Source organism: Danio aesculapii, chromosome 9 (genome assembly GCF_903798145.1).
Source record: "Danio aesculapii chromosome 9, fDanAes4.1, whole genome shotgun sequence".
Lineage (NCBI taxonomy): Eukaryota > Metazoa > Chordata > Actinopteri > Cypriniformes > Danionidae > Danio > Danio aesculapii.
The window spans coordinates 30,533,248-30,557,393 of NC_079443.1; the positions used below are offsets into that span (position 1 = coordinate 30,533,248).

The 24,146-nt window shown below is 35.5% G+C and overlaps 2 protein-coding genes across 2 annotated transcripts in view; one reads left to right on the top strand and one right to left on the bottom strand.

The window, feature by feature from the left end:
- Window positions 1-5,178, top strand: part of LOC130235040 (UDP-glucose:glycoprotein glucosyltransferase 2-like) — a 54,229-nt gene extending 49,051 nt beyond the window's left edge. Inside the window, 2 exon segments of the mRNA XM_056465410.1 lie at window positions 4,283-4,439; window positions 4,522-5,178. Coding sequence (XP_056321385.1) covers window positions 4,283-4,439; window positions 4,522-4,544 — 180 coding nt within the window. The 3' untranslated portion in view covers window positions 4,545-5,178.
- Window positions 5,179-6,693: 1,515 nt separating this feature from the next.
- dnajc3a (DnaJ (Hsp40) homolog, subfamily C, member 3a) lies at window positions 6,694-19,293 on the bottom strand. The gene is made up of 12 exons (XM_056465409.1): window positions 19,096-19,293; window positions 18,510-18,620; window positions 18,021-18,145; window positions 17,481-17,555; window positions 16,743-16,895; window positions 13,855-14,036; window positions 11,567-11,686; window positions 10,483-10,588; window positions 10,261-10,381; window positions 9,009-9,141; window positions 8,741-8,889; window positions 6,694-7,145 (listed from the first exon to the last, which is right to left on the bottom strand). Exons 1-12 carry the CDS (start codon window positions 19,175-19,177, stop codon window positions 6,988-6,990), a joined length of 1,515 nt encoding a protein of 504 aa, XP_056321384.1. The 5' UTR covers window positions 19,178-19,293; the 3' UTR covers window positions 6,694-6,987.
- Between the last annotated feature and the right edge of the window lie 4,853 nt (window positions 19,294-24,146).

Consider the following 24,146-nt stretch of genomic DNA (forward strand, 5'->3'; position numbering starts at 1 on the left):
GACTAGCATTCAGACGTACATGTATGACCCGGACACAGACCTAGCAGAGAGTACAAAATCACTTGTGTCTTTGTATAGTTTTACAGCCAACTGTGTGCTAGTTCCGAGCTTGTACACTGAGACTAATAACTACGCACACTAAATTAACTTTGACTGAGGCTATAACTCAAGGACGTCACTATGGATGCGCCACTCAGAGCCACGACACGGTACACCAAACGAGCACATTCGCATGTCATTTAAAATGTAAATATTCAGATGGCAATCTGTGGCGCGGCAGAAATATGAACAGTGTCCTGAGTCGTGGCTGGGCGCCACGGACAAGACTGCCGACTTGCGGCGCCTGTGTGTGTACCCTGACAGAAACCTATGTTTAGGATTCTAAAATGCGTGGCGCGTCGCCGAGCGGCGCTTCTGGTGTGCGACCTGCTTAAGGCAAGTTCGTTATTTCCATTGGAAATCCATGTGCTCGCACTTTCTAGCTGCACCTAGTTAAGATGACAGGGAGCTTCTGTGACCGCGGGAAATGCAAACGGCTGAAGTTTAAGGAAGACACAATGAAAAGTACACATGTTTGCAAACCCACCTAAAATTACAAACAATGGCACTGATGAGAGCGATCATGTGGTGAATGTTGATCTTGTGTTGAGCCTTACATCTAAAAATAGAGCAAGGGTGTTTCTTTGGTGACATCGCTTTAACTCATACGCTGAATATGGCAGACATGAAACAACAAACTGAGGATATGGTAATGCACGGCTGTCAATCAATATTGGTGGGCAGGGGGACCACACTCCTATGTCAAGTTGCGGTCGATCTCAAAACCACTCCAATTGGTCCACCGTTTTTATGTTGTTAAATTGAAAAAGGACTGGGTGTGTTTATATCACCTTAATATGACGGTCTATACACTATACCTACACATATGTCTGTCCAAACAGCTTGAAAGGTAGATTTTTCACCATAGGTGCCCTTTAATTAAATTACTTCCTTTTCATTTCACCAAAAAAAGTCAACATGTGAGGTGATATACAGTTGAAATGACTGCAGTCTGATCATACCCAGATTTCTTCATTCCCACTATGGCTAACACACACACAGACAGAGTGACAAAAATAGTAGTCTCATTTACACCCTGCTTCTGCTCCTGGGAATGGTCTCATTAGAGGCGGCGGTGGCTGTGTGGACTGCAGCGCACAGCACAGGTCTGAGAACAGGCTTCACTGCACTGCTGACCACTGCACTCCGTCTGCTCCTCATTAAAGCTTTGCTCCAACAGGGTGTGGGGCGGGCAGGGGGTTATTTTTACTAACACAAACTGAATGTTTGCAGTTGTAACTTATTTTAGTCTTGCTTTGTCAACTTGTGTTTGCAGTCACCCTCTATATTTTTATTATTGCTTTACCATTCCATACTGTTTATATGTTCTTGATTCATTTCAATTAAAGATGTAATGCATGGCTAGCATACACATAATACCAAAGATACTTAAATAATAAAGAGTTTTTCCCAAAAAGAAAATATAGTGTCGTAATATAGCCTAGTGGTTAGTGCGTCGACACATAGCCCCAAGGTGCTCACAGTGACCTGAGTTCGATTCCCGGCTCGAGATCCTTTGCCGATCCTTCCCCTATCTCTGCTCCCCACACTTTCCTGTCTGTAAAATCTCCACTGTCCTGTCCCAATAAAGGTGAAAATTAATTAAATAAAAAAAAAGAAAATATAGTAATTTACTCAGCGTCCAAACTCTTATCAGTTTCTTTGTTGTTGTTAAACACAAATAGAGATCATCAGAAAAAAGTTTGAAAATTAAAATAAACGTAAAAGGATGCTTTAAATAAATTGACTGAAAGGTACTGTAGCTAATGATTGTACCAGAATTGTTTTAAAGCATGTTTGAAACCTACAAAAAACATACTAACACTAAAATATGCGAGCTAGGTGCTAAAACAAATCATGCTAGAAACACACCGTAGTTGTTACATTCGATGTCGCCTATGCTATTGTTGTCTATTGCAAGGAATTCGTCAAAAGAGCCGCCATTTTAGTACAGGGCAGTGCTCCTTTGAGATGAATGTGGGACCAAGGTGCAGTGGAGGACTGGCCATCCTGAGCCAGAGATATATACACATTTATACATGATCTATGATCAGGAGTTTTCCTGGTGGTCAGTATACAAGTATTTTATTTAAATTATGCTTTATCACTTTTCTACATCGATGGATAAGTGATCGCAAGGGCATTGCTTACAAAGAGCTTGTGAATGTGTGCATGGAAATGTATTATCCTCCCTCCCTGTTAAATTTGATCTAATCCCTGTCCTAAAACACACACACACCCTCTCCTGCTTTCCCTTCTCATTCAAACGGAGGCTGCGATTCGTTTGTGAATGAATCCCCATTATGAACGACTCATGTGAACTATCGATATCCCTGCGTCTCAATGTGCATATCCACCTTTCTGATCTAAATGGTACAGTATATAACATTTGTAATAATCAGTCATTTAGGGTGGACAGTGTGCACATTGAGGCGCAGGCACTGTTCTGTTATCAGACACCCTTACAAGTTACTTAAAAAACTAGCCATCACTTCACTTAGCTGACAATAATACACGTTTCTGGCACCGCAGCATCTTGTTGTCATATATTTAATTTACCTTGTTTAGTTTATTCAACAAAACTAGCATAAGCCAAGTATTTAGAGCAAGTTGGTGCTACTTTGCCTTATGGTCAGTGCAGTAAGGGACTGTATTATCATCAATAATCCTACTTGTTGAGCACAAACGTTCAGAACATATAGAATCGTAAAAAACTAGATCTTACCTATGACATGTTCTGCCTTTATGCTTAGTTTTCTTTGTTTGCTCGTTACTACACCCGTACACAGCGCTGAAGTCCAGCATCTTCAAATTGGCTTTAGTCTTGACTAGTGCGGTTGAATGACATTTGTCCTAAGAGCACTGTACAAATGTGGCGGCGCTATTGACGCATACTCTGGGTCCATATGCGATATCTAGTGCAGTGTTTCCCAACCCTGTTCTTGAGGCACACCAACAGTACATATTTTGGATGTCTCACTTATCTCACCCATTCATTTCAGGTTTTGGAATCTTCCAATGTTCTGATGAGTTGATTCAGGTGTGTTTGATTAGGGAGAGGTTGAAAATGTGTACTGTTGGTGTGCCTTCAGGAACAGGGTTGGGAAACACTGATCTAATGTGTATATCTATGTGAACACACTAGCAATGTGTTAACTTTAGAAATGTTAGCAGCTTTATATCATAGTTTAATGTGCTACAAACGAAAACTGGACTAACGATTTCAATGTACTAGAACTTCTATGTTAAGCTGCTTTGACATGATCTACATTGTAAATGCATTATAGAAATAAAGATGAATTGAATACAAGGTTAGCAACATGCTAATAGTTGAAAAATTCAGACTTAAAGCTTTTAAAAAATGTTTAAGCTTTTAATTTTCAAGCTAGTGTTTCTCAAATCAGCCTCAGAGTTTGCCTTGGCCACTTTAATCTAATAATTAGCATCTACAGTTCTGTCATTTGCAGGAAATCTTTTTAGTTGTTATTTCTGCTATGCTAAATAGCCAATTTCAATTCAATCCTACCAGTAAATACTTTGAGCAGTCATGACAAATTTCTGTTTATATTCATCTTCACCCTTTAAAAATGACACTTCAGAAAATTAAATATTAAAATACAATATTTGTTGTAAACATGAATAACATGGGTTAATTGGTCACACTTTATTTTGATGCTCCGTTTGTTGAATTTAAGTTGCATCACATCTACATGCCAACTAATTCTCACTAGATTATAAGTAGACAGTTAGGTTAGGGTTAGTGTAAGTTGACATGTATTTCTTCTAGTCAGTTAAATGTCTGTTGAAGAAGCAGTATCAACAGATATTAAGCAGACAGTCTACTAATACTCAAATGGAACATCAATATAAAGTGTTACCGGTTAATTAACTACAATCTATAGTAACGTTCTCAAGTGGGTCTGAATACCAGTTTAAAACCCATTTTAAGCTCAGATTGGATGTAACTTTTCCAAACTGTGTCAGCAGCATTGCTGTAGAAAATGTAAAAATGTGCTCCGTGAATCAAAAATGACCAAAGTGTTGATATCAGCCTCTATTACAGGTGAACAGTACTGACAGTTTTCACTTGAAGTCCTCAAAAAATGAAATAAAAGCTCTGCTAAAACAGCTGAAGGAAGTGTTTCGCCTCCACAATTGACTTTTTAGGCTTGATCTGTTGCAGTGTAATAACCCGAGGACCAAAGAGCCCAAGCTGAGTGCAGCGGTGAGGATTGTTTCAGAGTGGACGGAATACGACAATGAGATAAAACGCTTTCTGAAAGAAGTAAAAACAGAAATTACCCAGAGGAAAGCATCCTCATCATCCACACAGCACACAGGTACAGTAAAACTCTAATCAATACACAATACTTTAGTAATCCTTGTGACTGAAGCAAAGCTCATTAACATCTGTTTTAACAGGCAATCAACGTGACGAACTTTAGCACTCAAGTTGACCAACTCGTCCTGTGAATCTTGACCATGTTTTCCACAACAGAAATCCTTTTTAAATGACTTCATGTCAATTTTATGTATGTGGTTGTAAACATGTCTTGGCTTTTTATGAAATACTCTTGATGAGCGTCAAAGAAATCTGATATTTTTGGCCAGTTCATGAACTTGCAAAGGCACTGCTGTTTATCTGAAGTATTTATAAGGGGGAAAACATGTCAATATTGTGTACATTCCTTCAGAGAAAACTGTTACATGTTTGTTCTGTTTCACATGGCCTTTTTGTATTCAGTAAATAAATGTACAATATTTTTGTCTGCGTGCAAATTGAAGGGTATATGACATTTCAGTAATAACTAATGCATTCTGATTAATTAGTACTGAAAACTGAACACTATGAAGAAGTCTCTATTTCCAGTCTCTATTTTCATTTGTAAACCTATATGAAGGACATCAAATTATTTGTTAGTCAAAACTTGTCAGATCTGAATGCCAGTTACAGAAGCCGATTTCTAGCATTCCCTGATTATTTATATTCTTGCATTACGTCATTGACTCTGTACATGTTGTTTCTATGCCTTGATGTTCAGTGATTTTCTCAGGAATAAAGTGATATTTTTATTCTGAGATGGAGAAAGTCTGTTTATGAACTACTGCTGTTTTAAATTTGATTCATTTAAAGCAATCGTTCACTCAAAAATGAAAATTCTGTCATTATTTACTCATCCCTTGTTAAAAACCTGTTTGAGTTTCTTCTGTTAAACACATAGGAGGATATACACTCAAATAACTTCAAATAACTTGCAACTAATTCGAAATGAGTTGAAATAACACAATTCTTAAATGTTTTTTGGGACAACTTAATTGTTTATGTTCAGTCCACTCACATTTGTAAAAAAAAACAACTGTTATGCTAATTAAAGGGGTGGTCCAGAGTGTATTTTTAAGGCTTGGTTGTGTTAATAAAGCAATGTGTGCTCATGCTTTACTTGTAGAAAATCAGGTTATTTGTTCATATATCTTACTTGGATTATATACAGCTACTCAGCTAACAAGAAAACTACTGTCAGATTTCATAGTTCCTCTGAAAGGCCCGCCCTCAAGAGGCTCTGATTGGTCACCAGAAAAATCGTCTCTTTATTTAATCAGGGGTCGCCACAGCGGAATGAACCACCAACTTATCCAGCATGTTTTATTCAGTGGATGCCCTTCAGGTGCAACCCATCACTGGGAAACACCCCTACACTCCCATTCACACATACACTACTGACAATTTAGCTTACCCAATGCACTTATAGTGGAGGTCTTTGGACTTGTGGGGAACACCGGAGCACCCAGAGGAAACCCATGTGAACACACGGGAAAAAATACAAACTCCACACAGAAATGTCAACTGACCTAGCCAAAACTTGAACCAGAAACTTTCTTGCTGTAAGGCGATCGTGCTATTCACTGCGCCACCATGACATCCCATGCTAGAGCTATATATATATTTTTATAATTCTCTGGAACATATTTAAAATTAAACTGTAAGCACTTCTCTATTTGTGTCGTGTCCTTCAGAAGCCCAAATACAGAAACAGAACAAACTCTGAGGAAATAGCAGTTTGAATGGCACTTTAGCTTTCTCTGCTATAACATTACTGCTCGGGGTGTATGCCCGTGGTGAATGCGCATCACCTGAAGCGTTTGTTATCTATAGTCCCCAAAATTTGTTCGCTGTAGGCTTTGCTAAGCTAATTCTGTAAAAGCCAATGTCTCCCTTTGCATTGAGCAAATTACATTCAGAGATTTATGATCACACATCTACATTACACATCCACTAAAGTCTAAAATATATGGAAGTGGACCACCCCTTTAATCAATTTATCTTAGGACAACGTGAAAGAATTGTGTGAAACATAGCTTGAGCATACTCAAGAATATTGGGGGGGGCATTATTGTTCTGCTGTAGATATCAATGACTGCTTTTTCAAACATTGTTCAGATTCAGAATTTCTTTTTTTCTGTTCAACAGAAGTTTAAAACCACTTGAGTGTGAGAAAAATAGTTTGTGGATTTATATTTTTGGTTGAATCATCCCTTTAAATGCCTCTATGCTCTTCAGTTATAGCTGTTCAGTAAAAGACCCCAAACCCCAGGTAATTTAAATAAGCATTCATATCTCTTTATTTCATTATTTACAGCTTGGTTTGATTCATAGAAAAATACTGTTTTCTATGTACATGTGATTTTCAGGAATGTAAAGGTCGATGCACACGTTAACCATGTGCTCTGGGCTGTGAGAACCCTGTAGTAGAGGAGCTGTTCACAGATCAGTTGACCACAAGCTTCAAGACGCTTGTCCCATCAGAAGTGCTCCTGTGTGTGAGGGGTCTCAAGTTCCCAATGGCTGACTCCAGCATATATCCGGGCCCCGGGTACTTCAGCAGAGCCTTAGTTGAAGCCAAATTTGAAATTAAAGGGTCCAGAACCAAACGGATTGAAGCCCTGGAAGTTTTCCCAACCGCCGTGGAAGTGGTGGTGATGTCCTCCACCCTGCTGACTCTCAGGATCCATGGGATCTTCACCCTGGTCAAACTTACTCCTCATCTCTGTAGAAAAACGAATAGAATGACACCAATAGAATGGTGCTTAACAAGCAGTGGTGTAAAATAAATTACAAATGCTCAAACTACTGTAATTGAGTAGTTTTTTTCTCAGAAATAGTAATTTACCAAGTAGTTTTAAAGATGTGTACTTTTACTTTCCCTTGAGTTCATTTTTAGTGCTGTATCTGTAGTTTTACTCCACTACTTTCCTTCAACTTACAGTCACTACTTTATTTTTTCTTGTCTTGGGGATTAGAAAAATCAGTCCTGTGATTTTTGTCCAATCAAAACGCATATAAAAAGGTAAATCGTATCATAATGAACTACCTAAATACATGGGCAATTTATAATTGCATTAAACTCTTCGCAAGCATTAAAAGTGTCCAAGAAGAGGTCCAAAATCTTCACACGCATTGACCCATAGACTGTTTAGATGCATGTCACCGATAAGAAGATGACAGATGTTTACTGTCTGATGACCAAAATGACCTTAAACACCCAGCAGACACAAGACAACAACTTAGACAATGGCTAAACATTGAATTTTGATCACCTGACATAACCTAAATCTAACCTAATATTAACGTCTTCTGACAATGTGTGCCTGCTGGGCAATGACTAAATGCACTACAGAATGTTACGTTTGCACATATTCACAAATTTAATGTGAATGCTTTTTACAGCGTAATACTCTAATAATGCATTTTAATATACGAGTATAATAAAGTATAATTCATATACTGTTATTAGTTTTGAATTGTCAATCAATATTAGTACATTTGTTTATTTATTGCCACATCAGCAACTTATAGCTATTTAATTCATCCCAAGATCAATATAGATAAAAACATATATTACATAACACCTTCACAATTCAATAAGAGGTTATTTAAAAATAAATTAAGTTTACATTGAAAATATTAGATATGTTTTTTTTTTTTTTTTCAGTTCAATATATCGCAAATAACTTAAAATTCTTCCTGAGGACACATTTTTAAATTTATTCAAAGTGCTCTCAGTATAGAAATCTTGTATCCAATCAATATTAGTAATAATCTAAAATTAATATTTACATGTAATTTTGCCTTAATATAGGTGTAATATATATTTTAAGTGGTTTGTAAGGCTACAAAAATCAGTTGATTTGCACAGATCTAATATTTTCTTCAAATTGTCGTCTTAAACTGCTGATGCCGCCAAATATTATTTCTGCCTGTGAAATGCGTTTCACTTCATTATATTTCTGATAATGATATCTCTTCATTTTCAACAGAGAAGACAATTGCTCTCTCATCAGAAATAAATCTGACCCTCTCATTGGCTGTTTGCTGCATGAGTCACACTTTCAGCTGCATGCAGTCCAGAGTTAATCACTAACCCTGGATTAATCCCTGAGTTAACAGAGGAGGTTTATTTCAAGCATTTTAAGACCACCAGATTTCATTTGTTTGGTTTTGTTTTGTTTTCTCAACGCCAACAAAAAATGAGCCTACTCTGTAACCCAGAGTTTGTTCAACTCATTTTGTGCAGCAGGCTTCTCTGATTGATGATTTTGATTTCATGGTGACTTTCAAACCAGCCATAGCATTGATCTGTACCTGGGTCAGTGAGGACTTCCTTGGCTTGCGCGATGTCTATAAACTTCTTCTCAGCCTTTTTCTTCTCCTCTGCATCCTGGAAGTTGTCTGGATGCCACTGCTGTGCCAGTTTTCTGTAGGCTTTTAAGATCTCCTTCTTCTGGGCCGTTCTGCAAGCACAACACATTCATGAGTGTGTTTATTCAGTATTATTGGGCCTCTGCATTGATGAACAGCTGATGGAGAGTCGTGGTGTGAGTGCATGTTGTGTGTGTGTGTGTTATCAAACCTCTTGACACCCAGGATCTTGTAGTAATCCCTCTTCTTGGACTGTTTGAGGAGGCGCTGGGCTCGCTCCAGACCCTCCTTGATCTGCCGGTCATTCTCACTGTGCTCTTTAGCGCTCTGAAAGTCCTTAATCGCTGAAAAGAGGACATAATTCTGTCAGGTATTTTAATGAGAAATCTTGAGGAAACATTACAAGAGTTTCTTTAAAATGAGGAATTCCAGAAACAATAATGATCGTGACGTCACACTTTACAATAAGGTTCATTAGTTAATGCATATACTAACATGAACTACGTACAAACAATACTTGTACAGCATCTATTAATCATCATTCAACATTTACTAATGTATTAGTAATTAAGTTCATGTTTGTTAACATTAGTTAATGCACCGTGAATTAACATGAACTAACAATGAATAACTGTAATACATTTACTACAGTATTTGTTTATGTTTTTTTAATGTTAGAAAATGCATTACTAACATTAGTCAGGTTTTTAAGAGGATATTTTACAGATAATCCTTCAGATTTTACTAAAAGTTATACAGCGACACACAACTGACATATTTAATTTATTATAAATAAACTAACAAGACTTTAATCCATTTTATATCATATTTTAAGATCTACAAATAAAACCTCATTAATTCCTAATGACATAGACTCTTTCAATTTAGTTTTATTTCAATTGCTCGTCATATCTGTAAACCAACATGACAAACTTCTTCAAATTATAAATGCTGATAAGTATAAATATAAGCATAAGTGCGGATAATATAGTCCAAAATGGATTTAATGTTTAATTTGTCATAATTAGTATATACGGTTTAAGTAGCATAATATGTTTTTATTTTAACTGCATGTATAATTTGAAAACAAATATGACTTTGAAATGAGCATATTTTATAACACTAGCAAAAACTACATGTTTATAATAAATAAACAAAAAAACGTCTCTTTCAATAGTAACACAAACATTGTACTCACCTTAAAATATTCCTGTTTACTGTAAATTAACTTTGACTAAAATGATCCTCACAGAAAATACAAGTAACAGCTGATAATATAACCCAGAAGGTGTTTTATTTTATTCTTAAATTAGTAAATGTGTTTTTAAAATCTAGTTAATGAACTTTTTTTATTTTACTCATATATTATTTTTATTTTAAAAACAATTGTTACATTTTTCATGAATATGTCTTTAAATCCCTGTAGTGTAGTTTGTGTTGCTGTTGTTCAGTGTCTCCAGTACCTTCTTCATACAGGTCGTCCTGCAGTAAAGCTTCAGCTCGGTCTTTCAGAGCGTTGACGTTCTGAGGATCCGTGTTTAGCACTTCACTGCACACTGAAATGGCTCTGGCGGTTTGCTGGTCCTATGGAATAAAAGCGAAACCTCTTCACTTATGTTAATTCAGCACAGACGACGTATGTTTTAGCAGACAGCGACACCTTGTGGACAGAAGCTCAGTCTCACCTTTGATAAGCAGTGGCATATGCGCTCTTTAGCGTTCAGTGTGAAGTGGGGAACATTCGGTTCAGTCTTCATAACAGACTCGTATTTACTGACTGCATCACTGTACCTGTTCATTTACAAAAACAAACAACATTTAAATTATTAGACTGTTGATCGATAGATGTACATTTACTTCAAATACTTAAAATTTCCTGCCCACAAATAAAATAAAAAGCTAAGCTACTTTTATTTAGCAAACATGAGTGGAATACATTTTTTGTTTTCAAATAAATGCTGTTTTTAGAACTTTTGCCAATAAAACATCATTTTTTCTGCAAATAAACCCTAAAAAATTTTATTTACAATTACAATTTACAACTGTTATGCACTACATTTACAATGTAAATGTACATATAATTACTCATATTAATTATAAAGAATTATTTCTAAGCACTGAATCAGTATATCATAATATTGTTATCAAATTCCTGTTACAATGATGAACACTGAACATTAAGCTATGCCATCATAGTGAACTACATTGTAAAATATATTAAGAGTCAATCATATCAAATTGTAAATCCGTGTATTTCACATTACTACTGTTTTACTGTATTTTGATCACCCACCCTACTGTGTATATGTATATGTATATATATATATAGCCAGATAATACATAATTGAAATAACATACACTGCCATCTATGCATTATCAGCATTTATGCTTTATAGTATAATGCAAAATTTGGTCAAATGAGCCACTCTATTTATATCAACAATTGTTTTATTTTAAATATAGTCAGCTCTATATTTTCATCGTTATCTGTAATTACAATTTTAGCAAAACCTAAAGCTTTCCTCTCAAAATATGTCCATTTAAAAGACATAGATATTACATTCATTAAAATGCATTTGCTAATGTAATTAAAATAAAGATAATATAATAAAATACATTCTGGGATGTGTTATTTCAGCCTCTATCAGTACTAGTATTATATATAATTAACACAATTATTAGTCATTTTAATAGCATTTCAATACAAATAAAAAAATTCAAACAGGAAATCAGATGTAGCCCAAAATGTACAGATTTAGAAAGACGTACTTCTCCTGCTGGATGAGTTCTTCAGCAGACTGAATCTGCTTGTTGAGCTTCTTCACTTGCTTGTAGTGGCTGAAGCACTGCTTATGATCCGGGTCCAGTTTTAGACACTCCCTCACCTCACTGAACACACAAACAAAAAGCTGAAATCCTGGATCCAGCTGAAAAAAAGTTCACTACATCTTCAAAATATAATATGTTTTGTAGCAGACAGGAACTCCAAGGCCCCAGACTTAGGCTGCGTTTACACTTGTGTGTTTTTATTTTAAAACATACTACTTTCACTTTCTTCTGGATCAATGCATGTCATTGCATAATATACAGACAAAATTACTAAAATCACAGTATTTCCTACTATATTTTTATTCTGGAGATAATTGTATTTATTTTAGTTTGCCTGGAATAAAGCTAAATAACTAAACTCCTAATTTTTTGTGTCTTCTTAAGATATTTGTTTTTCGTTTGGCTACAGAACAAACCACTGTTGTATAATGACTTGACTAATTAAACTACTTCCCTTGTAGGGCTGGGTAATTTAAAATCAAAATATCAATTAATTCAACATTTTAACTCGATTACGATTAATGAACGATTATTTCATTTAGTTTTTTTGCACTCATAGTTCACTGACAAGTTTTATATGACGTCTAAAGGCATCTCTGGCACAGCTTCCAATCATCGTCAATGTACATAGTGCAAAGTAAGGCTCAAGAATGTGTCCATCATCCTACTTGACCAGTGATCAGATGTGGCTGCAAAGTGGCCACAGAAGTAGAAATCAGCCTCAGCCTTTAACAGAGCGGGTCACGTGACTCCACATGTGATAGGGAAAGTAAGTAAAAATTAGATCGATTATAAGTTCTGAATCTCGATTACTTTTCAAATTAATCGCCCAGCCCTATTTCCTTGTTAATCTAATTAACAAACTTCCACTTAAATAGCTTAATACTATTATCTTGCAAAATAGCGAGTATAAGATAATGTACCATCATCATCAAATTATTAAAAATTTGTCATTAAAACTAGTGTTAAATAAAGGTGCTGGAAAAAAAAAATCTTTTCATTAAACAGCACTGAACCCCATGCTTGGAGCGCTATAGTGCTAATCAATTTTTTGGCAAAACAATTCCTTAAAACACCATTTTAAAAGTGCAGAACAAGGAGTGTGTGTGTGTATGTTTGAGACCTGGTTAACAGACCCTAGTAGTACCTGTTCTTAATAAACGAAAAAGCTCAGGTATGAAATCGCTGATAGGATTTTTACACATATGGAAAGCCTCTTTTGAATGCCTTGAAGATGATCACCAGATGATTGATTGCCGACATGTTTTATTTATTTTATTTTTTTTATGAGAGGGAGTGGTAAAGCATATAATGTTCTGTGGGGTGTAATAACACAGGTATTTCATTATTGTGTAATAACTGGCACTAGAAATGTGTCTTGTGTATCCATTTACTCTTTTTTTTTTCTTTTAATATGTTTAAATACATTTACAAATTTATCAGTTTTTTTATAATGTGTACATGCTTTTGTCCTTGTATATGCACATAAAAACGCTTGTATAAAAACTATACAGTAGGTAGGCCTATGATTGTTATTTATAAAGTTGAAGTCAGAATTACTAGCCCACTGAAATATCAGCCCGTTTATTTTTTCCCCAATTTCTGTTTAACGGATAGATTTTCTCAACACATTTCTAAACATAACTCATTTATTTTATCTTTGCCATGATGACAGTAAATAATACTTGACTAGATATTTTTCAAGACACTTCTAAACAGCTTAAAGTGACATTTAAAGGCTTAACTAGGATGATTAAAGTTAACTAGGCAGGTTAGGGTAATTAGGCAAGTTATTGTATAACCATAGTTTGTTTAATCCCAAAAAATAGCTTAAAGGGGCTAATAATTTTGACCTTAAAAAATTAAAACTGCTTTTATTCTAGCTGAAATAAAACAAATAAGACTTTCTCTAGAAGAAAAAACATTATCAAACATACTGTGAACATTTCCTTGCTCTGTTAAACATCATTTGGGAAATATTAAAAAGAGGAAAAAACATTCAAAGGATAGCTAATAATTATGACATTTGCATATACAGTTATTACATTTTATTTTTATTCATTTATTTTTGTTAAAGCATATTTAATTCCTTTTTTGTTTAACTGGCATAGGAGAAGATGGGGTTGTTGGTCATACAAAAACTAAAAAGTTTTAAATAAAATAATAATAAAATAAAGACAGTAGTGTAAATATAGCCTTAATACACAGATAATAAGATGTTGTCTTACGTGAGGGACATCTCGTGGTCTCCCAGGTCATAATAGATGGTACTGAGCTTATAAAAGGCCTGAGTGTTGTCACTTTTCAGTTTTGAAGCAGCCTTGAGGTCGCTGATGGCTTTGCCCAGCTCCCCCATCTGAATGAAGCACTCGGCCCGCATCTCTCTGGAGTCCACATCCCAAACACACGTCTGTCAACAGGACAAGCTAATTCTCAAATGCAATCCATTGTTTGATTTGTATTTCAATAGTAAAATGATATATGCTCAGTTTGCATTGCAAGAACTATAAACAAACATGCCAATTCAGAACAAAGAGTTCTCTTACAAAGCACATACAATCCCTTTTCTTTTTTTGTTCCAGGATTTTATCAAGGTGGCTCACTTACAGTAAAAAGGAACCTCTTAATCCAAAAATTATAGTTTAAAGTATATTATATAGTTTATAAAAATTATAGTCGCTTTGGTACATTTCTCAGATCAGAATTGAAATTTGCTAAACAGTAAGTGCATTTCTTAAAACAATGCGTACAAATAGCAAAACACCATGGAAAACTCATTCTTTTGCTCAAAATACTTAGTTCATCTCTCAAAACTAAATTTCTGAATCAATGAACAAGTCAGTGCCGTCAGAATTATGAGTCATTTTGTCATTGTGTATGGATAAGACAATCAAATTACTTAGTCATGTTGTCAATACTACAGTCAGTGTACTCTGGAGGTGTGTTCTGGTGTAAACAATGGCAATTTACAGTTTTTCTCAGTGGCTTTGGTGCATTTCTCACAACACTATTTACGGTTGCACAAAAGTTCATGCATTTCTCAAAACAATTAGTACAAACTGCAAAACCTAGTTGATAACCTGCAAAAGCGTGTCACTTTCTCAAAATGGATAGCTCATTCCTCAAAAGCAAGTATTCATGTCAATGGAAGTGTAAGTGTCATCAAGATGAAAAGTCCTGCCACCATTGTTAAAGAACAAGATAGTCAAGTGGCTTTGTCATGTTTTCATTATGACAGTTTACTCTGTACATTTTTTCCAATGCAAAAAAGTCAGATTTTGGTGACACCTGCTGAAAATGCTCAAGACAGCACTAGATACTATTTGCACAGCCATTTGAAAACTACAGTAAAGTTAGACATCACTGCATTTAGTGAGGTATCTGTGTACAAGACACTGAATATGTATGTTTCACATTATTACTGTTTTTGCTCTTTGCAATTCTAATTTATTCACATCATCATGCAAAAGAATAAACTCAACCTTATTTACAACAAACCTAAACTTCCTTTGGGTAGAGCTGTGCACAACTGTAAACAATATTGCAGTTCATATTGGAACTGAACCTACAACATACACAGGTCTGTAAGTCATTCATGAAATTGTTTAATTTATAAGACATTTTCAGGACATTTTCATATTGTTTTTTATAAAATTTGCTTGACATATTTTGACAACTAGTTCAATATTTTTGTATGTAATGACTCAAGTAATGAAATGAGGACTATTAGTTTTATATGGAATGACTATTCAGCATTCACAAGTTTAGTTCATTTTGACTGACATGACATAAGCAAATGATAATATTATAAAAGAGCAGAGAGTTGTATGAAAGCAGTTGGCGCATGTCTATAAGCATTTGCAAATTGTTGGAAGGAATGAGAAACTGCTACTATGATGTGCAAAAATGACTAATTGTTTTGAGAAATGCATTAACTGTTGTGCAAATGTAAATAGTGTTGTGAGAAATGCACCAAAGCCACTGAGAAAAACTGTAAATAATTTTACAATGACATACAAAAGATACTCATTAAAACGTCATGCAGAGTTTATAAACAAAACAATATTAACAAGTATATTTAGATCAGTAATTTTTTGATGTTGTATTAAAATATTCTATTTAAGGCACACAGTCTACTAATTAATGTTTAAATACCAATGACTCGTCACTTTAAATCTTAAAGGGATAGTTCACCCCAATAAAATAAATCCTTACCATTTATTCACACTCAAGGGGTTCTAAACTTTGATAAATTTCTTTCTGTGTTGACCACAAAACAAGACATTCTGAAGAATGTTGGAAAAAGAAGCTACTGACATTCATAGCAGGAACAAAAATACTATTGAAGTCAAGTTTTACAACATTTTTCAGTATATTTTCTTTTGTGTTTGACAGAAGAAAGAAACTGAAACAGATTTGGAACAAGTGGAGGATGGGTGAACTATCCTCTTAATACTTTGCCAATAACCCACTAGATTTGACCTATTTTCAGCAAGGATTTTATAATAATAATAATAATAATAATAATTCCCATTTTATTAAAATAATTTTAAGAAATATATTATTTCAGACATATTAATTAGTATAAGAATTCATTACAATAACAAATGAAAGAATAAGAATATTTTTACATAAATATATGCATGGTACTAAATTTAAAAAAACTTTTAATATTTAGTTTTCACAAAACTTATTTGAAACAATAAAAGTAATGCTTTCTATGCACACACACAATATATATATATATATATATATATATATATATATATATATATATATATATATATATATATATATATATATATATATATATATATATATGTGTGTGTATGTATGTATGTATGTATGTATGTATGTATGTATGTATGCATGCATGTATGTATATATATGTATATGTATATGTGTGTATATATGTATATGTATATACACACACATACATACACACGTATACATATATACACACACACACACACATACATACATCAAAATGTGGAAAAAAAAATTCCTATGGTCTGTAATTTCACTAAGATTATTACAATTAACATTTATTTCCCTAAAAGGAACACATTTTTAAGGTTTTAGTTACTGAGAAGAACCCTGATGATTGTGAACTCACATCAATGATGATATCGAGGTGTGATGCTGCAGAGCTGTATTCTCTGTGTTTGAAATCACTCTGTGCCTGCGACACCAGTCTCTGAATTTCATCAGATTTCTTCAGCTGACTCTGTGCCTCCTGCTCCTCCCTGCTGCTTGGGTTTGATTTGAGCTAATGACAAAAACAGTGTTATCCTTAAGAGAATATACAGATAGCATGTTTCAAAACAGCAGAATAGTTTATTGGTACTTAAACTGGTCATTTATCCCACTGACCGAAGATTAAATTAAATAATGTTTCCTTATAGGTGATATACTTGAAATATTAATATGTAATATGTAGAAAGTGCTCTAATTTGTCATATTTCGAACAATGAACCATCTCAAAATTTTTCTCTGTGCTAACTAGGCATGCACTCATCAGACAGTTTAAGGTTAATACATAAAACCTGGATATTTAAACACCATGTTCAACCAGCACTGACTTTATTTGCAATATTTGTCTCACTTTTATAACAGTTTCACAAATATTTAATAATACAATATGCTACAAAATGCAACACACTGTAAAAATTACACAAAACCATTTACATTTGAATGAACCCTAAATGTATTTGGCATTATTTAGAAAATAGTTATGACTATATACAAATAAATTATGTTTATTTTTGTATGAAGTCATTTTAAAGTACAGACTCAAAATTGTCTAGAAGTATCTGATTGGTGCATCCCGGTTTACAAACCAAATGTTACTCACCACTTTTTTGAAATCACTTTCAGCTTCATCAAGTTTGCCATGTTTCAGCAGTAAATTTCCTCTCTGAAGCCTTGCCTGAGTATAGAAAACAAACCATGCTCATTTTTGGATAACAGGTTTTGGAAAACCATGGAAAATATGTTGAAATTCTGAAAATAATTAGATATAGAAACATTACATATGAAAATAATAGAGGCCTGCAAAAAATGTAATCGATCCAAAATGATATGCAGCTAATTTACACTTTTCATTATTTCCATGTTTAATTTGAATTGTGACAGTCCTAACATTTCATTTAATTATGCACAAAATCTTAAATTTGCTGGGTGTTTGTTCATTTTGGTGCATTTATTGTTACAAGACCTTGTTAAATGATTACCCTGATCGACAAAGACTATACACACATTTAGATTATGAGAAACATAAGTACTTTTGACCTTGGCTGAATGAAAACCTATTGCAGGAGACCTCCGAAACAAAATTAGGTTACCTAAGCATAACAGGGTCACTTTAATGTGTGCATTAAATCTGAAAACCCACCGACGTGAAGTCTGGTTTAAGTTCGATGACTTTGCTGAGGTCTGGTAGAGCAGATTTTGACTTTCCCATGGCTAGGTATACAGTTGCTCTCCTATAATATGCCATGTAATTTTTGGGGTCACCATCTGAAAATTAGATAAATAGATATTATAAATAGATAATTACTATAAGATAAATAGATGTAGACAGACAGACAGACAGACAGACAATCTTTCTTGGCTTGCCAGAAACCAGTGATGATACTTCATACAGATTTTAATATGAATAATATGACAAAACCCAATAAACTTGCGATTCGACTCATCAAAAACACAACATTCACTACACTTACTAAGCTGAAAAGAACCAAGATATTATTTCAAACCACTGTGATTGAGTTTGTCTGAAAGAACAACGGCACACACATCCCTTATGACTCAACAGTGAGCATTTTGGGGTGAACTACTCCTTTAAGAGGTACATTTTCTAATTAAAAGTCAGAAGACTCACCAACAGCAGCGTGAAAGTGAGAGAGAGCATCAGCCAGCTGTCCTGCGGCCAGAAGCTTCTTCCCCATCTCCAGATGATTCTCAACGCCACCATCCTTCCCTCCATTGACTCCTGCAACATATGCAATACATAACAAATAAATAATCTGAAGCCTAGGATGAACCACACAGTATAACAACGTATACATGCACTACCTGTACCGTTCAGTAGTAAACATAGTAGTGCACATTCAAATAGAGTAGACTATAGTTGGCATAATGCCTAAACCATTCATTATTGCACGTGTATTCACTGAGTATAGTCAAGTAAACTACGTTAGACAAGATTTTAGTGAAGTGCAGCAGTAAAAACATTAGTGGAAACACAGTGTCATCATACTGCCTATTGTGACAGTTCTCCATATGCACTTTATGAGTATCATATGTGGACATTCAGCTTGAGTTGCTTTCACTTTGTTTTGATTTTAATTATAATAAAAACAAAGGCGCTTCCTCAAACAGATGTTGCGAAGACGAATTAGCAGTTCACAACAAGCATGGTTAAAATCATTTCTTATAATTAACCAGCACTAGCACTGATCACTTACCTTCATATCGAAGATCGATCAAAACTAGAAGGAAAGGAACGTAACTTAGCAATTTGTGCGCCACTGGGCTTACGGCAACCATGTTTTCTTTTTCTTTCCACCGTCAAATCACTGATTTAATACATAAAGTTGGTGAAGACACGCTGGGCATTCGCATATCTGTCAGGCCAGCGGACATCATGCTCACTGGTCGTGGGTCGCTTTGATTGGCTGATATATCTCTAAGCCCTACCCATCGCTCCCTGCTCAACGGAGAGTAGCCACGGCATCATTATTTTGATTTAGTTTGCGCATGCGCGGCAGTGACTGTTTTACATTGGTGGAGGGAGGAATGAAGCAGTGTGATGTGGTTACATTGGTTACGATAAGAAACTTGTACAGTTTATCATTTAAAAAAAATCTTTATTATTATTTTTGATAAAGTAAGACTGCCAGCAGATGTGGCCTTTATTGTCAGTCTTTGTCAGTTTATGAAGAGCTAATAAAAATAAAAAGTAACTAGTAAAATTTAACTTTTTCAAAGTTCTGGGATAAAAAAAAGGATACACTTAAACGAGTCCTTAAATGTTGCAGTCTTTGTTTCAATTCCTGAGGTGACTGGGAGGAACTTTCAGACAACTCAGATAGTCACGCTTTTCTGTCCTGGAATCCTCATAAGAATGTAAATATAACATTTATAGTTTTTTTGAACAAACAAAACCTCTGTCTAAAAGAGACTCTTTAGGGTTAATACATTATCAGATAAACAATCCAGGAACATTAGTAAATATTTTGTAGGATTTCTTTTGTTACACAAAACATTTTTAGGAAAAGGTGTATATGCACACAGACTTTTAATTTTCAGCCAGCCAGCCCAATGGCTTCCGGTGAACTGCATTACAAAATCGTCACGTTTAAGATCTGATTTCTTTAAAAATCAGTCATCTTCACTGCCCAATAGATACTGTATTAGAAATATAGTGTGTCTTAGACCGGACAAGAAGTACTGCATTGCCATCTCTTTAAAATATGAACATTTATTTAACCCCAGTTTCTGCGCTAGACACCTCATTCACACAGACTTTGCTAAGTCTTGTTTTTCCCTGTGAAGCATTATAAAGTGGTTCCCTCTCAGGGAACTCATGCTGCGTCTCTAATAGGAGACACTATGGGTTACAATCCCACTCTTGTAACCTCCTGAAGCACAGATGAAATCAATCCAATTTAATTGGCGGGATGTACCATGTGTGTGATGTCAGACCGGGAGATTTAAAAGCACCTGGGTTCAGTTTAATACAGACCCGGCAACGAGCGTTTCCCGCGGTTCATTTTCCACACTCGCTGTGGCCGAGCTCCACATGATTTCGTGGGGATCGGAGCTCAATCTGAAGGTTAGGATGGAGACAAACTCAAGGGTTTCTTCTCCTTTTTGTCCTCCAGATCGAAATCTGATCTGGTTATGAGATTTGTCCTTTCAGCGCGAAAGCCTACTTGGCTGCCTTTTCCTCTTACGCAGGGGGAAAGAAGTTCCCTCTTAATGTCACGAATATGATGAACTGGCTGAGGTTAAGCCTGTATTGCTTAAATTAATCCCCTATTAAAAATATTATAATATAATATGTGATATATGTATAGGTGAATTGGGTAAGCAAAATTTTCCATAGTGTATGTGTGTGAATGTGAGGGTATGGGTGTTTCCCAGTGACGGGTTGCAGCTGGAAGGGCATCCGCTGCACAAAAACATATGCTGGATAAGTTGGCGGTTTATTCTGCTGTGGCGACCCCAGATTAATAAAGGGACTAAGCCAAAAAGAAAATGAATGAATGAATGTGAGATACAGTTGAAGTCAGAATTATTAGCCTGTGTAATTAGCCATTTATTCATCTTAGATTCACACGGTTGCAGAATGATGCCTCATATCAAGAAAATTATGATCTGCAAGACCCTGCTTTGCCATCAAAGCCTGTGAAAATAATAACATCGTCTCTGATTGGTAAAGCGTATGCGGCGACAGATCAATCGGTTAGTTGTTGGCATACTGTGTCATTTTACAAGCATACCAAGTAGACCTTCTGAAGGATGCCCATGGGAAGGGCAAAGCCCGTTTGAGAACTACTGTGGGCTTTGGACCTGTCTCTCTGTGCCATTAAAATAGATGGTCACAGAGAGACATTTGCTGGCTCTTTAGAGAATCTGTTGAGTGGGCGAAAGGAGGGTCAGGCTTCTACGGGAGCTTCTTTCCCTAAAAAACTGTTCTTCTGCGGTGGCTAGGCAGGACCAGCCCCAGCCGCAAGCCAGTTTATCCGCTCAGCATTGTGTTGGGCAGAAGAGAGCGTTGCATCTATTCAGCCCCCCAAAAAAGTTGTGGTCTGGCATTCTCACCCCACACATTCACCAAAGTAATTAACGCGCCACTGGTTTTGCTTCGGCTACAAAGGATTCGTATTCTCAATTTTCTCATCGACTGGTTAATTTTTTGTCTGGTCAAAGGAGTTAGCAATTCAACATCGATGTGTTGTTCTTGATTACATAGAAAAGTTTGGGTTGCGGCTAATTCTAAAGAAAAGTGTTATTGTGCCAGTCCCTGTTGAGGCAGAAATTGGCAGACACTTTTGAAGTGTATTATGGAACTCAATGACGATGTTCGCGTGTCTGTTCCCCTACTCAAATCGAGTTAATCTGGATGGCCGTAAAGAGTGTCAGGCGTTAGCAGCAGCCACCAACATAGATGGGTCTGCTACACATGAGTTTGTTACAGTGGTGGCTCAAATCCAGGGATTCCACACGATCAAAGCCTTGTGGCATTATCTACAAGTTTTATCAATATAGTAGCAGCCCTGGTTTCTGTGCCAAAACCCTACATTGGGAGTAATCTCTTAGCGCATGGCACTGACCTCAGATGCCTCTCGCGAGGGTTGGAAAGTGACCCTGAGGTGCCTTCCGTCAACGGGGCAATGGAGGGACCATCATCTCCACAAGCATATCATATGCTGGAGGATGTTCGTAGTGTTTCAGGCTCTGAAACACTTGTTTCCCTCAAGTAAGAGGTCACCACAACACATCGGTGGTCTTTTATATCAACCATCAGGGGGTCTGAACTCGCGCCCTCTGTGCAGGTTGGCAGAGCAGATCCTTCTGTGGGCTCAGGAGAAGCTGCGCTCACTGAAGGCAGCTTACATCTCAGGCCCAGGATTGTAGAAGCAGAGCTCCTGTTGAGGCAGGGGTTGGCGTCTGGGGATAGCGACTGCACCCAGAAGTGGTGGCGGCCATTTGACAGAGATTCGCCAGAGGCGACGTCGATCTATGACGCCACAAGCTGATTGAAGTAAAGATAAAATAGATTAAAAAAAATGATTAAATAAAAAAGTAAAACAACCCTGAATTCTCCTTAAACCCTCAAATGCTAAAAATAAAATTAATTCCTTTGCCTATACTATTGCGGCTCTTTAGTTTTCAGCCAAGCTGTAGCCACTAGATGATTTAAATGGTCATTAACCATTAGGGTTAACACAAATGAAGGTATTTTTAATTACATCTGATAGATTTGTGTAGTTTTATTTTGTAAGATGAAGAGACTGGAATTTAAGCCATTTTATTCATTACAAGATCTAAAACCACATTGTAGTCAATTGATTTATGACTTTAGGCTGTTAATGGAGGAAATGGATTATAATTGCAAAGACCAAAGCGATTTCCCAGATATAGTGCAGTTTGAGTATACTCAGGGGATGCTTAGTGAAACTCTGTGGTTTAGAATAATGGAAAATATTACAGCTTCTTGTGATACTAAAATTAATCTGGTGTATGTTTCAAACCTGTTTCCGGGTAAGATGAAGCCTTCTAATGTGATTGAAATTGTCCCATCTGCACCGATGTGTCACAGCTTCTACAAACATTGCCTTTTTTATAGAACCATTGTAAAAGAGGTATATAAATAAAGTGCATACAGTGCTTGATTTTTGTGATATATCAGTGTGGTAAAAAAATTGATTACTGAAATAACGGTTATTGTGTTTTTAGGAAGCATTTATGGAAATTGCAACGCATTTCATCTTAACAGTCATCATGTGGCTCAGGTTTTTACAATAAATTGTATTCTTTCTTTCTGTTATATTAATTTCAATTATCAACAATACAAAATGAAGAATTTAAAATCAGACCTTGCCATTACTGTTATTGGTATGTATTTCATGCACTGCTTTTGAAAGATATCTTTTTTTTTTCATGTTAAAACATAATCACAATTTATTTCTTTTTGTTCATGTACAGTAGATACACAACCTTAACCCTGACCCTGACCCAATACCTAGACGACTGTCAGTGTGCTTTTTACAAAGCAATCCTCTGAACTTTCCAAAACAGCCTGAGATGCCTGAATCCCCCAAAGCTTTGTTCTCATGGCCATGAAACTATCCATTTGGCTGGATACGATCTAAAATGTGTGACCACATTGTAATTAATTGATCAAGACTTTTAAGTCTGTTGGTTGTTAATGGAGGAAATGGGTTATAATTGCAGAAACAAAAGCAATTTGCCAGATCAAGTGCAGTTTGAGTATACTCGAGGGATGTTGAGCAAAACATTGTGGTTTAGAATGGAGGAAAGTCATTTAAACTGGGATATGTTGAACCCATCAGACCTCCTTCTTTTTCTTTATCATCAACATCTTCTGTGCTGTTTCCAGCTTTATTCCAGGTAAGATAAAGCTTTCTAATGTGTTTTAAACGGTCCTGTCTGTATTTACTGTATGTATTGTACATTAGAGCTATAGGAATACTTATTTGACTTGTTTTTTGTGAAAAGTTATTTTTATGTATTTTTAAAAATCCTATAAGAATGTAAACGTTAAATAAGAGTGATTTTGTATATTGTTACAAAACATTTTTATGGAAAATCACTCTTTGCAATGTCTTTTCTAATTAAGTCATTATGAACATTTGTCTATTTGATTCTATTTGAAGTTTAATTACCTTTAGTTTCAGGTAATTATCCAACATACATTGTCCATCACTGTGTTTTTTTACATGTTTAGTTTAATAACCACAAAAGCTGTGAGTGGATCTAATGTTTG